Source organism: Elephas maximus, chromosome 3 (genome assembly GCF_024166365.1).
Source record: "Elephas maximus indicus isolate mEleMax1 chromosome 3, mEleMax1 primary haplotype, whole genome shotgun sequence".
NCBI lineage: Eukaryota > Metazoa > Chordata > Mammalia > Proboscidea > Elephantidae > Elephas > Elephas maximus.
The window spans coordinates 208,552,447-208,570,855 of record NC_064821.1 but is presented as its reverse complement, the minus strand read 5'-3'; the positions used below and the strand labels follow the sequence as shown (position 1 = coordinate 208,570,855).

General features: G+C 47.2%; 1 protein-coding gene across 27 annotated transcripts; it reads left to right on the top strand.

Moving 5' to 3' along the window:
- Positions 1-1,263: 1,263 nt before the first annotated feature.
- Positions 1,264-12,379, top strand: LOC126073922 (periaxin-like). 27 transcript variants are annotated; one of them, XM_049881162.1, is made up of 4 exons: positions 1,264-8,122; positions 8,501-8,770; positions 8,879-9,148; positions 9,635-12,379. In XM_049881162.1, exons 1-4 carry the CDS (start codon positions 7,460-7,462, stop codon positions 10,250-10,252), a joined length of 1,821 nt encoding a protein of 606 aa, XP_049737119.1. In that variant the 5' UTR covers positions 1,264-7,459; the 3' UTR covers positions 10,253-12,379. The 27 variants fall into 27 exon arrangements, with proteins under 27 accessions (XP_049737119.1, XP_049737106.1, XP_049737098.1 ...); XM_049881149.1 differs by having other exon boundaries at positions 8,285-8,770; XM_049881141.1 differs by having other exon boundaries at positions 8,177-8,770.
- The last annotated feature ends 6,030 nt before the right edge of the window (positions 12,380-18,409 follow it).

Here is an 18,409-nt window from a genome sequence, read left to right as displayed (position 1 = left end):
GTGTGGCATTGTTAAATGTCCCCATCCATAATTCCACAGGCAAGGCTGCCATAGTGAAAATTCTTTCCATTCAACAGAGCTCCTCGTCACGTCAGGGAATAGCTCTTTGGGGGTGTGGAGTGAGCTTCTAATTTTCAAAGCTTTGTACTCTCATCTTGGAGATGAAACTACTTGGAAACCAGAAATGGATTGTGAACAGATTCATAATCACAAACTTTTGTAATCCAAACGGGCCAACGGGTGGGGACAGGAGGGAAAGATTTAGGGAGCAGGTTTTGATATTTAGGGCAATTACCTGATGCCTTTGGTTTGCAAAAGACATTTGTTAGTTTCTAGCAATGGCTCTAAACACAAAGTCTCATACTTGAAGCTGATCTAATTCCTGGTTTGGTTTCAGGGCATAGTTTTCTCAGAAAATTCCTGTCAGCCATTTTGAAGAGTACAAAATGGCAGCTGGATGCTAAGGGATAAGGAGATTTGGCTATTTAGGATTTTTTTTTTAGTTTTAAGTTGGACACTTTCTAGCAGAATTAAAAAAAAAAAAAAATTCTTCTTCCCAAACTGGCCAATCATCTAAAATTCGGTACAGAATGATCATCAAAGGAAGATGGTATTGAGCTGCTGGGTCCTCTCTACAGTCAGAAAAGAGGCCTAGTTTGCTTGATTCTGGATGTTCTCCCTGTATGTTGCTGCATGCTGTCGAGTCAATTCTGACTCGCAGCAACCCTATAGGACAGAGTAGAACTGCCCCATAGGGCTTCTAAGAAGCACCTGGTAGATTCTCACTGCCCACCTTTTGGTTAGCAGCTGAGCTCTTAACCACTATGCCACCAAGGCTCGTCTCTCTGTACAACCCCTTCAAGCCCAGACTTTATTTCTGCCATGGTCCTTCTTCACCAAGTCTGACCTTGTGTCTTCACCTCTCTGTCTCCCATCATCTCCACTCCTGCTCACTGAAAGATTAAAAAAATGATAATAATCCTCTCCAAGACAACAGATCATGTTTATGGGATTTTGACTTAAGCAAATTTAAAACAGTGCAACAAAAAAAAATTGATGAAGTCTCACTTTATGTATAATATTCAAAATAATATGACTTTTATATTTATTTCTATAAGAAATCAATGTAAATTTTGCAAAGTCTTCAGGAATGCAGTTCTCACATAAAGTATAACTATGCTGTAATCAGAAGTGGCTTGTGGTAATATCATTATTAGGCCGGGGTGGGGGTGAGCAGGGTGGGGGTCAGTCTAGTATGTCAGAATCTTGGGATATTTGAGCCAGAAAGGATCATGTTGTTGTTTTTATTAGGTGCTGTCGAGTCAACTCCAGCTCACAGCAACCCCATGTGACAGAGCTGAACTGCCCCATAGGGTTTTCTAGGTTGTAATCCTTACGGAAGCAGATTGCTAGGTCTGTTTTCCTCCGAGCAGCTGGGTGGGTTTGACCTGCCAACCTTTCGGTTAGCAGCCGAGGGCTTAACAGTTGCACCACCAGGGCTGTTTAGAAAGGATTATAGATACCTTCAAGTCCTAACTGTGGACTTTACCAGGGAAGAAGTAATAGCCCAAGAAATTAAGAAACCCACCAATTGTCATACAGCATGCAAGTGGCAGAGTCAGCCCTTGAACCAGGACTTCTGTGTCTTGCTCTAGCCATCTGTCCTCTGGGCCACCAGACTGCCCTGTTATAAGTAAATGGCGCTTGCTGAACTGGCCACCTGGGCCTCAGGTGCGTGCACATGGTGTCACATTGGAATGGCAACCTCAAGCACTGCAGGTGGCCGGGCTGTGTCAGCTCAGCCTGCACACCCATGAGGCCTGGCGGTGAAAGACCTGCCACCCCCAAGAGCAGGCGAAAGGCCTTCAGCTGTTCCTGGGCGTGCAAAAAGGGACTGGGTCACCCCTACAGTGAGGAAATCCCCTGGGCGCTGCCAGTGCTGCTGAAGCACCTCGCTGCCCCTGCACTCAGCTTCTACAGGCCACATTCCCATCGTCCTGAGGTTGTCCCTTAGTGCTGCAGGCCCTGACCTGCCCGCCTACAGGGCGACGGCTGCCTGAGGGCAGAGAGCAGCCCTAGTGTCATGCTTCATGTGAACTGCTCTCCTGCAGCCTCCATGAGAAGACCAAGGCAGCCTTCCACCCAGAACCATTTCAGGAACAAGGCAGGCAGGCAGATGTTGCTGCGGTTGTTAGCTGCTGTCAAGTTGGCCCCCGACTCATTGCAACCCCGTGTGTTACAGAGTAGAACTGCTCCATAGGGTTTTCTCGGCTGTAGTCTTTATGGAAACAGGTCGCCAGGTCTTTTCCTGCACAGAGCTGCTGCATGGGTTCAAATTGTCAACACTTCCATTAGCAGCCAAAAGCAAATGGCTTGCACCTCCCAGTCGCCTTAGGCAGGTAGATAGGCACAAAGAAAGAGAGAGAGAGACAGAGAGAGAGGAAGGAAGAAGACACACATACCAGCGCAGCTGCCATCAAGTCGACTCAGACTCGAGGTGACCCACTGTGTTTCAGAGTAGAACAGGGCTCTGTAGGGTTTTCAATGGTTGATTTTTTAATTTTTTTTGGAAGTAGATCACCAGGCCTTACCTCCAAGTCACCCCTGGGTAGACTCCAACCTCCAACCTTGCAGTTAGTATCCGAGCGTATTAACCTTTTGCATGACCCGGGAACTCCTCACACGCAAAAATAAATATAGTCGAAGTGCTTTGTGTGTATATAGATGTCCAATAAAAGTTTGATAAATGAACAAATGACCCAGACACCTTGTACTATTAATGGATCCAGGTTTAGAAAATGTCTTACGGCTTAATTACAGCTTGATAAAGCTGCTTAAAAAAAGAAAACATCAGCCGTGTAAACGGGGCCTTCGCTCACTAGATGAGGCCCTTGGAAAGCTGTATGCAAAAGAAAATTAATAACAGTTGGAATATACTCGGGACAGTGTTATTTAAAGGAAAACTGAGGTGAATCATTTAGTATGCAAAGATTCGTTTTCTAATTTAGTTATTTTCATGAGTGAATTTTCATTTATTGGACTTTTGTGTAATAGACACACATGTTAAATTTTCTTAGAGAGAAACATGCCCGGGATTTCCTGTCAGTAGTTTGCCAGTGGATGAGATTCTTAAGGGTGGGCAGGATCGATTGCTAAGTCTTGGAAGATTTCCTTTTAAGGGCTTTCTGTCACTCTGACTCTACCTGAGACTCTCCGCTTTTCCCCACTATGGCCTGGCAACACATTCTCGACAAGGAGGAGCAGGTAAAGGCCTTTTTGTGCCAGTAAATCAGTGGCATCTCTGACTTCTCTGCTGAGACTGTCTAGGACCATGTGACCATAAGGACAGTGACACACTAACACTAGGCCCTGGTAGCCGTGGAGTTGATTCCAACTCATGGTGGTGACCTCGTGTGTATCAGTAGAACTATGTTCCATAGGATTTCCAATGGCTGATTTTTCAGAAGTAGGTTGCCAGGCCTTTCTTCTGAGGTGCCTCTGGGTGAACTGAAACCTCTAACCTTGTGGTTAGCAGACAAGTATGTTAACCATTTGCACCACTCAGAGTCTCTGGTCTGGTGATCTACTTCTGAGAAATCAGTCACTGAAAACCTTGGGGAGCACAGTTCTACTCTGACCCATGGGGTCACCATGAGTTGGAATCAACTCGACGGCAACTGGTTGGTATTTTTAGGAACAGTCTTGGCCAATGACTGCAGGAGCTGGTGTATAAGTCCCAACCTGCCTTGCTCCTCAGGTGAGGTAACTGTGAGATACCTGTTCTACATCGTTTCCCAGAATGGGCTGGCGTGATTAAGCTCCAGGTATTGACAATGGTAACTAGCTTGAAATTCTCCCTTTATTGATTTCCTTCCCTTTCCTGCGTCGCTTCCCAGCAGACCTGTCAATGTCTCCTGCGATCATCTTCCCCATAAACTACTGCACTGGAATCCTTGTCTCAGGGTCTGCTTCTGGAAGAACCTAAACTAAGAGACTTTTTTAAAGATGGCACCTCAGAAGTACAGAGGGATTGAGGAACTTCCCTAGCACCATGTAACAAGTTCCTTGCAAAAGTAGTGCTTTGAGTCAACACTTTAATTTCTTAACCTAAATGCAAGAATATACATTCCAACTTGCTCTGGCCAAGTTGTTTCTGGGATGGTTCAATTTATTTGTTTTGCACACTGCTTGCTGAGCACCGCGATGTGATTCAAAGTGGAAAGGGAAGAGGCATGCTAACACATGATAAATGCACAGAGGTCTTTACATTAAGAGAGCCCTGGTGACGCAATGGTTAAGCACTCGACTGCTAACCGAAAGACTGGCAATTTGAACACACCCAGTGGCTTTGCAGGAGAAAGACCTGGCACTCTGCTTGCATAAAGATTACAGCCAAGAAAACTCTATTGGGCAGTTCTGCTCTGTCACATGGGGTTGCTATGAGTCGAAATGGACTCGACAGCACCTAACAACAGCAACAACCATTAAGAGAAGGGCACTTCCAGGATAAGGCGGAGACGTTCTTTTCCAGCTTGGTTGACTGTCGAGCCCCTGCTGAAATGACTGGTATAGATGCCGATTGTGGGGTTGCTGAGCTAGCTTGATTTCCTCCACCTCCAGAAGATGGAATAAATGTGTGTCAGAAGGGAGGGTGCCTCCTATCTCGGGAGCACCGGGGTTGCCCTTTAGAAAAACATCACCAGCACATTCTGTGATCTCGAAATGAATCTGAAGGGCAACTCAAGCGGCAGGGCTAGTTCTGGATTTTAGACAGTCCTCGGCTGCAGACACTCCTGTGTCTGCTTTAGTTCTGGCACAGTGGTCTGACCTGGCACAGGACCCTCACAGGAGGAGAAGCAATGGGGGCGGCTGTGACCGGCCCCTCCTGCCTTCTGTGTGGTCTCCCTGGTGGGGACGGAGACAGAAAAGAAGCTGTGTTTCCAGGTCACAGCTGCCAGGGGCCCCAGCTGTGAAGGCGGGTGGTTCTAGCTCAGTTCTGACTCAAGAAATGCTTCCAGCATGTTCTCCTTGGGAAGAGTCACTAGGAATTGGCTGTTTCTCCACATAGCTTTCTGCAGCCTGTGAGCATTTGAGAAACTGATGTAGATCCAACCCTGACTCATATGAAAAGCCTGTGTGTGTTTTATTTAGCAATAAATTTTAATTCTAAGTGAGTCCTGCATTTTTTTTACTAAATAAGAATATAGGCCAGGACTAGGAGTGACCGTGATCTTCCACTGCAGAAAGATGGTGTGCATGTGGGGGAAGGGGGGGTGTTGGGAGACAAGGGAAGGACAGGGTCTTTTAATTAATGGAGTCCCTGGGTAGTGCAAACGGTTAATGCTCTTGGCTGCTAACCAAAAGTTTGGAGGTTTGAGTCCCCAGAGATGGCTAGGAAGGAAGGCCGGGTGATCTACATCCAAAAACTCAGTCATTGAAAACACCACGGAGCACAGTTCTACTCTGACACACATGGGCCACCAGGATTTGGAATCCACTCAAAACTTGTTTTGATGGAAAAGGATACATATTTTTGTGATTTCTTTTATCTTTCCATTGTTGGTGTTGTTAGGTGCCATTGAGTCAGTTCCAACTCATAGCGACCCTATAGAACAGAGTGGAACTCCCTCATAGGGTTTCCAAGGAGCAGCTGGTGGATTTGAACTGCCGACCTTTTGGTTAGCAGCTGAGCCCTTAACCACTGCGCCACCAGGGCTCCATCTTTCCATTACCAACCAGCATTTCAGGGGAGCTCTGGACCCATGGGGTATAGGAGGTAGAGAGGAGGGTACCCTCACTGGAAGCACTTCAGCTTCACTCGACTCCCTTGTTGAGGGAGAAGGCCTCTCTGGGAGGTCCGGTCCTTGGCAAGGAGCCCCCACTTGTCAGCTGATTTGGGAGCACCACACCTTGATGAGGAAAGGTCTTCATTTATTCCAGGTTCCTCCCTCCATTGCCCACCTTTCCACTTACCTTTAACTTCCATCTGTAGTGACATTTATCCCATGCCTATGGCACACCCAGCAGTTCAGCTAAAGAAAGGCCTGGCGATCTGCTCCCATAAGGATCACAACCTAGGATACCCTATAGGGCAGTTCCACTCTATCACGTGGGGTTGCTCTGAGTCAGAATCGACCCAACAGCAACAACCACCACCAACATGACACAGCTGGTGTTTTCACATACATTTCCAACCCATAGCTCATTTAATCTTATAACAACCCTGTGAGGTCAGCCTTTGGTCCATACTAAGGGTGAGAAAACCAAAGCTCTAAGAGGCAGGACTTGCAGCTGGTCAGTGCTGCAGCGCAGGTTTGGAGCTGGAGCCTCTGATGCCTGTCCTTTCCAGGGGCTCCTTGTGCTGAGCCCTACCGGCCATAAGAAGAGGTACCGGCAGAAGGGGTCTAAAATGTTGGATGCTGATGCCAGGTCTGAGTCCCTCCTTGGGGCGGAAGAGGCTACAGGGAGGCGAGGGTGCCTCTGAGCACGTGTCCCGCTATGAGGTTGTAAGACAGGCCTGACTCAGGCCCTCTCCCAGGGGCACCTGCAGCCAGCACTTGAGGCAACCATTTGCAGTTGCTCAGATCCCACCCACTCCTGTGCAGTGACAGGTTGGATGCTGATGACCAAGGGCTTCAGGTAAACATTTAATGGATGTTCTCAATGGGACCTGGGGGCAGTCAGTCCTGGGGAAACCTGTTCTCTGGCCACATCTCCTTCCCCAGGGCTAGCTGATGATGCCTGACGCGAAACACAAGCTCTGCTTATGTGGGGAAGGTTTTTTTCTCAGGACCTTCTCCATCCTTCTCCAACCTTCTGCCCTTCTTCAGGGTTGCTTTGAAGCCCACCCGAGACCACAATAATCCCTCCTTTCACTGACTCCCACACAGCTGATGGTTAAGAGCGTGGGTTCCAGAGTTATATTTTGTTGTTATTGTTGGTAGCCACAGTCAGCCCCTGATTCACAGAGACTCATGCACAACAGAACGAAATACCCCCAGGCCCTCAACACACCGGTGATTGGCTACAGAGGGAACCATTGTGATACACAGGGTTTTCATTGACTGATTTTCTGAAGCAGATCACCAGGCCTTTCTTCCTAGTCCCTCTAAGTCTGGACGCTCCACTGAAACCTGTTCAGCATCGCAGCACCATGCGTCCACTGACAGATGGGTGGCAGCTGAGCATGAGGTACATTGGTGGGGAACTGAACCTGGGTTTCTCACATGGAGGGCGAGAACTCTACCACTGAGCCACAGAGATTCACTTACTCAGTTCAGATTCTTCCTTCAGTTCTTCTTGGTGTGTGTCCTTGAGGCAAATAAAGACTCTTTAGATCTGGGGTACTTCCTCTGCATAAAAGTATAACGTGGGTAATAATACCTACCTCAAAAGGGTTTTGTGAGGAACAAACTTTATAATGCGTGAAAAATGTCTGGCATGACAAAATATTCAATACATGCTGGCCACTAAGATCACTGAACTGGGCTGTCCTCAGACAAGTATTCCGTACACGCTGGCCACTAAGATCACTGCACTGGGCTGTCCTCAGACAAGTATTTCGTACACACTGGCCACTAAGATCACTGCACTGGGCTGTCCTCAGACAAGTATTCCGTACACGCTGGCCACTAAGATCACTGCACTGGGCTGTCCTCAGACCAGTATTCCGTACACGCTGGCCACTAAGATCACTGCACTGGGCTGTCCTCAGACAAGTATTCCGTACACGCTGGCCACTAAGATCACTGCACTGGGCTGTCCTCAGACCAGTATTCAGTACACACTGGCCACTAAGATCACTGCACTGGGCTGTCCTCAGACAAGTATTCCGTACACACTGGCCACTAAGATCACTGCACCGGGCTGTCCTCAGACAAGTATTCCGTACACACTGGCCACTAAGATCACTGCACTGGGCTGTCCTCAGACACGTATTCAGTACACACTGGCCACTAAGGTCACTGTACTGGGCTGTCCTCAGACCAGTATTCCGTACACACTGGCCACTAAGATCACTGCACTGGGCTGTCCTCAGACAAGTATTCCGTACACGCTGGCCACTAAGATCACTGCACTGGGCTGTCCTCAGACAGGTGTTCAGTACACACTGGCCACTAAGGTCACTGCACTGGGCTCTCCTCAGACAAGTATTCCGTACACGCTGGCCACTAAGGTCACTGCACTGGGCTGTCCTCAGACAAGTATTCCGTACACACTGACCACTAAGATCACTGCACTGGGCTGTCCTCAGACCAGTATTCAGTACACACTGGCCACTAAGATCACTGCACTGGGCTGTCCTCAGACAAGTATTCCGTACACGCTGGCCACTAAGATCACTGCACTGGGCTGTCCTCAGACCAGTATTCAGTACACACTGGCCACTAAGATCACTGCACTGGGCTGTCCTCAGACCAGTATTCAGTACATGCTGGCCACTAAGATCACTGCACTGGGCTGTCCTCGGACCAGTATTCCGTACACGCTGGCCACTAAGATCACTGCACTGGGCTGTCCTCAGACAAGTATTCCGTACACGCTGGCCACTAAGATCACTGCACTGGGCCGTCCTCAGACCAGTATTCAGTACACACTGGCCACTAAGGTCACTGCACTGGGCTGTCCTCAGACCAGTATTCCGTACACACTGGCCACTAAGATGACTGCACTGGGCTGTCCTCAGACAAGTATTCCGTACACGCTGGCCACTAAGATCACTGCACTGGGCTGTCCTCAGACCAGTATTCAGTACACACTGGCCACTAAGGTCACTGCACTGGGCTGTCCTCAGACCAGTATTCCGTACACACTGGCCACTAAGATCACTGCACTGGGCTGTCCTCAGACAAGTATTCCGTACATGCTGGCCACTAAGATCACTGCACTGGGCTGTCCTCAGACCAGTATTCAGTACACACTGGCCACTAAGGTCACTGCACTGGGCTGTCCTCAGACCAGTATTCCGGACACGCTGGCCACTAAGATCACTGCACTGGGCTGTCCTCAGACCAGTATTCCGTACACGCTGGCCACTAAGATCACTGCACTGGGCTCTCCTCAGACAAGTATTCCGTACACGATGGCCACTAAGATCACTGCACTGGGCTGTCCTCAGACAAGTATTCAGTACACACTGGCCACTAAGGTCACTGCACTGGGCTCTCCTCAGACAAGTATTCCGTACACGCTGGCCACTAAGGTCACTGCACTGGGCTGTCCTCAGACCAGTATTCCGTACACACGGGCCACTAAGATCACTGCACTGGGCTGTCCTCAGACAAGTATTCCGTACGCGCTGGCCACTAAGATCACTGCACTGGGCTGTCCTCAGACCAGTATTCAGTACACACTGGCCACTAAGATCACTGTACTGGGCTGTCCTCAGACCCGTATTCAGTACACACTGGCCACTAAGATCACTGCACTGGGCTGTCCTCAGACCAGTATTCCGTACACACTGGCCACTAAGATCACTGCACTGGGCTGTCCTCAGACAAGTATTCAGTACATGCTGGCCACTAAGATCACTGCACTGGGCTGTCCTCAGACAAGTATTCTGTACACGCTGGCCACTAAGATCACTGCACTGGGCTGTCCTCGGACAAGTATTCCGTACACGCTGGCCACTAAGATCACTGCACTGGGCTGTCCTCAGACAAGTATTCCGTACACGCTGGCCACTAAGATCACTGCACTGGGCTGTCCTCAGACAAGTATTCAGTACACACTGGCCACTAAGGTCACTGCACTGGGCTGTCCTCAGACCAGTATTCTGTACACGCTGGCCACTAAGATCACTGCACTGGGCTGTCCTCAGACCAGTATTCAGTACACACTGGCCACTAAGGTCACTGCACTGGGCTGTCCTCAGACCAGTATTCAGTACACACTGGCCACTAAGATCACTGCACTGGGCTGTCCTCAGACAAGTATTCCGTACACGCTGGCCACTAAGATCACTGCACTGGGCTGTCCTCAGACAAGTGTTCAGTACCCACTGGCCACTAAGGTCACTGCACTGGGCTGTCCTCAGACAAGTATTCCGTACACGCTGGCCACTAAGATCACTGTACTGGGCTGTCCTCAGACCAGTATTCAGTACACACTGGCCACTAAGATGACTGCACTGGGCTGTCCTCAGACAAGTATTCCGTACACGCTGGCCACTAAGATCACTGCACTGGGCTGTCCTCAGACCATTATTCCGTACACACTGGCCACTAAGATCATTGCACTGAACTATCTTTAGTTGCGGACTCACACCATCTTCAAACTCTTGCATTATTCATTAGCTTTTCATGCAAGTACACTTGTTTTCTCAACTGAAAGATTCTTGAGACAGTGACCTGGACACTTATCTCTTTGCATTTCCTCTATAAAGAAGCCCTCGTGGTACAATATGGAGCCCTGGTGGTGAAGTGGTTAAGAACTTGGCTGCTAACCGAAAGGACAGCAGTTTGAATCCACCAGCTGGTCCTTGGAAACCCTGTGGAACTGTTCTACTCTGTCTGTCCTATAGGGTCACTATGAGTCGGAATCAGCTTGACGGCAGTGGGGTTTTTTGTTTGTTTTGGCTTGATGCTGTGATAGTTAAACACTTGGCTGCTAACTGAAAGGTTGGCAGTCAGAACCTACCCAGAGGCTCCACAGGAAAAAGACGTGTCACCTGCTTCTGTAAAGATTTCAGCCTAGAAAACCCTATTGGGCAGTTCTACTCTGTTGCATGGGGTTGCTATGAGTTGGAATCCAATTGATGACACCCAACAACAACATATACCTAAAATATTTACCGTTGCCCCCTCAAATGATAACCAGTGGCTAAGCAGGGCCCAGCAAACTTTTTTCTGTAAAGGGCCACATAGTAAATACTTGGACCTTCGTGGACCATACTGTCTCTGTCATAACTACCCAACTGTTAGAGCACAAAAGCAGCCATGCCAATATGTAAATGAATGAACATGGCTATGTGCCGGTAAGCTTTATTCACAAAAAGAAGCAGCGGACCAGATCTGGCCTGCGGGCCGTACTTGGCCAACCCCTAGTTAGATCAATGGGCTCAGAAGTCAGATTCACGGGTACAAATCTACCTCCACTATTTCTTGTGCCCAGCCTCCCATCTCTGCATTGGAGAGGAGGCCCTATCAGTAAGCATCTGTGCCACCCACCCGTTGCCGTCCCACAGCACCAGGGAGATACACTGGGGGGCCATCCTAGGCAGCTACACGGCTGGAGTGGGTGGTTGGCTTCACTGAACTATTGGCACAGGGGCCACCTTAAAGAAATAATAACACATATTTGTTGGGGAAACCCTCTCCCTAGAGAGAAATGGAAAACTAAATCTGCATTTGTTACTATTCTCTGTTTTGCTCTGTGAGTGCAGAGTTAGTCATAGGAGTCTCTATTCTCAGGAACTCAAGGCACATAGTAACGTGTAGCTCATAGCTCATGGGTCCTCAGAATAAGCCTGCTCTACATAACAAGCCTTTACAGGCAAGGGGGGGCGGTTATGAGAAACCATGTGTCAGAGTTGCTAAGAATGCTCTGAGATCATCAGCTAAAAGCTAATAAACAACACAGGTACACATGTAGCCACATCTCCAGTTCAGACCAGAAGCTCCAGTTATAATTGAAGGATGGCTTATTCTGTTTAAAATAATAATAATAACCCTTGAAATTGCATTGATTTTGAAAGCAAAAATCCAGCACCCTGTTGAAAGACAAAAACAGACTAGACTCAAATAGCATTAAGAGTCTGGAGCAACGTGGCAAGAATTATTGTAGGACCACAAAACATTGGGTGATGTCGAGATTTTTGTCACTTGGACAATGACAAGTTGCATCCTAAATGTTGTCTGCCTGATCACCAGAAGCTTCCTTGTTGTAATGGCGTGTATTGTCCTCTTGGAAGCAATAATCTCCTTTGGGTCATGAATAAAATCAGTTGGGTTCAAAGTTTCGGTTTCATTACATAGAGAGTATTTCTCTAGTGCAGCATGAGAGACAGAATATCACCCAGGAGAAGCTTTACAGCGGCACCAATAATGCGAGAAAATCTCATAACGAAAGGCCACACGCCCCGTGGAGAAAACCTCCGTGTGACAGCCTTGCCAGGTGCACAGTTAGGTACACTTTGTAGTTCTGCCAAGTGATTTTACATAAATTTCTTCATGAAAATCCCCTCAGGCCTGTGGAATGTGTAGGTTTATTTTACTGGTAGAAAAACTAAAACTTAAAAGAAGTTAAGTAATTTGCCCAAGGTCCCCACGCTAGTTTGTGGTAGAGTTGGAATTTGAATTCCATTCTTCTGGATCCAAATCCAAACTCTCCCACAACACAGTTACATCTGGGCAGGTTATGTATTTATTTGTGACTTAGAGTGGAGGGGGAGGTGGGGGGTGAGGGTAGCCTTATAGAAAAGAACAGGTTATACTAAAATTTGTACATGAACTTCTATTATTACACATAGTTTTCGTTTTCTATTTTGTTTTCCTCTTAGAGGCTAAATTTTCCATTCCTGATTTTAACCCGAAGAAAGGCTAAGTAAATTTGACAGACTGCTCTTGAATAAAACAAACTGGAAAAAAAAAAAATACACGATGTCCACTGACTAGTCTTACGGGCTGTGGACACACTCGGTCGTGGCTAAAGCTTGTACGGTGTAACCCTAGCAACGATTTCCCAGAAATAAAGTAGCTGCTGTTCCTGATATTTGGGTCAAGTCGCTCCTGAATGAGCATTTGGAACACAGTTTTCTCAGCCTCTGCCTATGACATCCTCAGCTGGGCAGTCCTGTGTCTGGAAGCTGTTCTGTGCATGGTGGGGTGTTTAACAGCACCCCTAACTTTTACCTACTGGAGCCAGAGCACACCCAAGTTGTGACAACCCAAAACATCTTTAGACATTGCCAGATATCCCCTGGGGGGCAAAATTACCCCCGTTTGAGAACCACTTGCATGAAGTCATCATTTTTATTGGTCAATCACTCAGTGATGGGTGAGGCTGTGATGGACAATCCAGTCTGCTTTCATTTGGGTCATTAAAATGATGAACACAGGAGGCTGGCAATGGATCCATTGCTTAACACTTTCCCCCTGAATTAGTTGAAACCTCAGGGATCCCTGTGAGCCTGGCTTTCGGAATGGCTCTTCCCAAGGGGAAGAACAACCATAAACCACAGAAAACAAGGGTTTGAGCATTGGTTGTCTTCAGTTGTTAAGTGCCTCTGTCTGCCTTCCATCTGAATTTCCGTTGGTTTGAGCAGGAAGTGGAAAGAGCATCGATTTACAAGACAACCAAACATAAATTAAAACTCTGGCTTTATCATAACCTTGGGCAAGTTATTGACCTCTCTGAAACGTCTTCTCCTTTATGAAAAGAAGATAGCTCTGCCTACCTTGCAGAGTTGTTGAGAGAATTAACGATGTGTATGTAGGGGGCCTAGATAGAGCCAGGCACAGAGGAGTGATTTAATAAACAATTTCTATAAATGAATGAGTGAATGAATAAAAAGAAAGACCACATGGAGTGCCACGGTGTCTCCATGGGAAATGCTAGCGGCACATCCATCTATGGCTGATCCCAAGGGCCTTCTGACCCCCAGGCCCTTAAAGGCACTATCCACCTGGCTTCACCCAGTGTCCCTGCTTCTCCAACCCTTGAGGGACCCAAGCATCCAGAACAGAAAGTTGGGAAGATATATATTCATGTAGAAATATGTCAAGGCATTGTTGGTTTCAGCAGCTGACCTGACCTGGGGTGTGGAAAACAACTGACTGAGCCACAGAGGGATCAAAACATGAACGGATGGGCAGGTAGGAAGGCAGCTTTTGATCCGAGCAGCGTTTAACAGGGGCCGCTGCCTTTGGGAAAGGACAGGAGGGGTGCCAGAAGGGCGTGCCAGCCCAGGATACCCAAGACTAAGCTACTGGCACCCACCACCCATCAGCACCTGTTGCCAGAAAGTCAATTTCGACTCATGGTCACCCTGTGTGTGTCAGAGTAGACCTGTGTCTGGCAGGGTTTTCAGTGGCTAATTTTCTGGAAATAGGTCACCAGGCCTTTCTTCTCAGCATCTCAGTGTGGACTCAAACCTCCAACCTTTTGGTTAGCAGCAGAGCAAGTTAACTACTTGTACTACCATCACCCATCAAAATAGCAGGGTTTATAGTAGACACCAGGAAGAAAAGGCCAGGCCTACAGCAAAATATTTGGCCAGGACAGCCCTGGGTGAAACTGTGAAGGAGGCTTTTTTCGGGTTATTCCTCTTCCCTCTTCTGTAGCATGGAGTCTGTGCTTGGGGAAGACCTTTGTCCCAATCCCCTTATTTCATTGACCCTACGAAGGGAGGTGGCAGAATCATCACAAAGCTGGTGGCTGAACCAGAAAGATGTTATGGGTAGACTTTCAATCACGGATGGGGTGCCCCGTAAAGAGGGAGCTCTGAGCTTGTTCCAATCGAGAGTTCGTGATTTTAGATCTGTAGCCCAAGACTGACTCTCAGCCGGGTGTTCTTTCTACTACGCCAGGCAATCTCTGTCTTCGGATATCTTACTTTAAATCCTAGCATAACAGTATTCAAAGAGAGCAGCAGTACTGTTCCCAAATCAAATACCAACAATATCTGAATTTTTGTATTCTTATTTACTTAATGCTGCCCCTAAAAGTAGTATTTATTTGCCACTAAGAAAGGCTTCCCCTGCCCCCAGAATACTAAAGAAAATGGAAAATAAGCAAAAGATGACCTGGACGTCGGCAATTCCACTGCATCCTATTTAAAAAGGGATGGACTCTATTTCTTGCTTTTGGACTCTTTAAAACTACACACTTTAAAAGACAATACTTATCACATTTTAATGATTACAAGATCACAGCATACTTATTGTAGAAAAATATAGAAAAGATCACAGATAAAATAAAAATCGTGTTTTAAAATTTTCAGCACCAAGGCTCATTAGCATGCTGGTGACTGTCTTTCTAGGCTTGAATACATGCATTTATTTTGTAACTTTTTTTTTCCCGTAACAAATCATGGGCATCTTTCCATGTCCTTCAATATTTCCTATACCATTTTTAGTGCCTGTAGAGTATCATAATTTATTTTACCACTGCTTGTCACTGGACATCTAGACGGCTTCACGTTTAGAGGTGCTGTGACTAGTGCTGCTGTGGTCAGTCGCTCCCGGGCCGACGCCTGCGGCATTTCCCTGAGATAAATTTCTGTCAGCAGAGCTGTTGGGCCTCCCCTTGCCGTCAATGTCTCTCTGCCCCTGGGACCTGCCCTTGGTGCGTTTGCGGCCCAAATATTCATGCCTCCCTCCACCTCCCTCCTGAAACTTCCTAAACTCCAGGCCTATCTCCATGTGACAGAGACCCGATGTGTGGCGTGGTTCCCATCACACCTTTCCCCCCAAAGAACAGGGTAGATTGACCACTGGAAGCCATGTTAGTCAAGTCCAGGAAGGGTTTCTTGTATCGCTCTGTCTTAGTGACCTAGTGCTGCAGTCACAGAAATACTTCAAAGGACAGAAATTTATTTTCTCACAGTTCTGGGGGCTGAAAGTCTACATCAAGGTCCCTGCCATGTTGATTCCTTCCTTGTAGGTCATTCCAGGCATTCTTTGTTTCTTTGATTTATGGACGTTCCTTACATGGCATCTGTCTTCCTGGTGTGTGCATGTCTCCATGTCCAATCTGCTCTTTCATAACCTGGAAGTGCTTAGATTTTGAACCCGCCCTACTTGAGTATGATATAATTAATATAACATAGAAAATCCTGTCCCCAAACAGAATTATACCCACAGGTACAGGGTTAGGATTCCAACATATGTTTGGAGGGGCACAATTCAACCCATGGCAAGCCCCTCCCAGGCACTACGATAGTGACAGAGGGCACAGCAGGCATTGTGCTCTTATTCAAAGGGATCGCTCAAGAAATTCAGGCCACCTTTTGGGAACTGTTCCCAAATCTCAAACTTCTAAGCGACATCATCCTGTTTAGACTTCTTTCTGGTGGTGTTCCTGGTAGTGTTCCTTTTCCCCCATTTCCCATCCCCGACCCAGTAGGCTTTGCTTGCCAGCTGGCCTTGCTGATGTCTCTTCTAGCCCAGCACATCCGAGATTCAGCTGCTTCTCTTAGGATTCTTTTTTTCCTGCACCCTGCACAGCTCTGCAGACATACTCAGACCCACCACAGGGGGTGGCAAGCTTCTAGGCCAAAAGGGATGCAAAAAGCTCTTTGCTCCAGGATTTGATGGCAAGCTATTTTCTTTAAGCAGAACTCTAGCCGGCCAGGCTCAGACACTGGCCAGGGGAGGCATGATGGGTGGCACAAGAAGGCATGTCTCTGCCGCCTCTCCTAGGATTTCCAGGCTTCTGTGCTCTTGGTATAGTCCAAGCCAACCAACTTGGGAGCAGCAGTGAGAAAATCGGAGGTTCCTTTAGGTCATCTAGTCCAACCTTTCTTCCAACACAGCTATGCCTCAACAGGATCTTTGACAGGTGGAAATCCACACCTTTTGGAACACTTCTGTGTTGGGTAGCTCATTATCTTTCGACTCACCTTCTACCGTATTCCACAATTCGTGCCGTGCAAGGAACCCTGCCTCTAATGCTATTTGGCCATTTATTTATTCAACAAATATTTATTGAGCACCTGCTATACGCCAGGAATCATTCTAGCTGCTTTGAGGGGAAAAAAGTGAATAAAACAAACAAGCAAAAAATCCCTGGCCTCGTAGAGCTAATATTCTAAAGATAGAATCAGATGATCAACAAGGTACATAAATAAATGAAATGGTAGCAACAAGGGCTAAGACAAGGTACATAGAAAGAGTCAGGTGGGCGGTGGAGACACAATTTTATGTAAAGTATTCAGGAAAGTCCTTGCTGCGAAGGTGACTTTAGAGTCGAGACCAGGTGGAAGTGACCGATCTTGGAGGGATCTTGGAGAAGGTCGGGAAAGCAGTGCAAAGACAGAAGAATAGCACGCTTGGTGTGTTCATGCCCTAAGGAAGCAGCCACAGCATCTGAAGTGGAGTGAGCGAGGGGAAGGCCAGTAGGAAGTGACATCAGAGGTACAGAGTTCCAGTCAGGGTAGATCAGGAGAGTGACAATTGTGCATGAACTGAAAAGACATTTTACTCCAAGCAAGATGGAAGGCAAGGACTTGAAGCAGAAAAGAGATGCAGTTTTACATTTTAGCAGACTCACTCTAGCTGCTGTGTTGAGAATTTACTGAGGGGGACTAAGGCAAGAAGTATTGTTTAGACAGTTGTGCTAAGAATAACCAAAACCAAAACCAAACTCACTGCCATCAAGTCGATTCTGACTCATAGTGACCCTATAGGACAGAGTAGAACTGCCCCATAGAGTTTCCAAGGAGCGCCTGGTGGGTTTGAACTGTTGATCTCTTGGTCAGCAGCCATAGCACTTAACCACTACACCACCAGGGTTTATTCCCTGCTGAGAATAAAGCAGGGAGTAAAACCTCTTCCCTCTGGTACATCAATGTGGCCACAGCTACCCCCACCACTGCCATTTCACCATCACTCAGCCAATGTCAGGCTCTGTGCTGAGCGTGCTGTGCCCATTATTTGCATTTATTCTCAGCAACCCATGAGGTAATAACTTCATGATATCCCCATTTTACAGATGACAAAACTTAGGCTCAGAGAGGTTTATAACATATCCCAATTACACAGTGACCAGGATTCCAATCTAGGGACTATCTTGCTCCAAAGCCTGTGATCCTTGCCACTATGTCGTTGTTGGAAGCTTCTTTCTTACACAGGACTTTGAAAGTCCCTCTAGGACAGTGTGAAAAGTCCACTGTAGTCTTTCAGGTGGCCAGCGGACCACCGGTCTGCCCTCTCAGGTTCTACTCTCCTGCTGTGTCTGAATGGAGGGTCTAGGACTGCTCAAGGGCTGCAAGGTCAGAGAGGAAAGAGAACCAAGTTCTAGTCCCAACCTGGGAAAATCATTTGACCTCTCTGGACACCAGACTTTCTGGCTGGAATATATCTTCTCTGACCCTTCTTCCAGCTCTAAAATCCAGAGTCCACGATCTGATCCTAATCATTACCTGCCCTTCATATTTGGTTTTTCACAAGACCTTCACATTCAGCACTCATTTCCTTAATATGTATCTTGAGCATCTACTCCGTACTGGGATTAGTAGGAGATACAAAATACAAGGCAGAGCTTCCGCCCTCTGATGAACACACGATTCAAGAGCTTATTTGATCCTTGTAACAATCCAGTGGCGTAGATGACTTAAAATCACAGTGCAAAATAAAACTAGGAAAATGCAGCAAGACCACCAGGGCTTTGTCCGGTGTTTTTCACTAGTCACTGCCTTCCCACCTATTTTCTTTTTTGACTGCACAGCAGCTCCATGAGGTCAACAAAG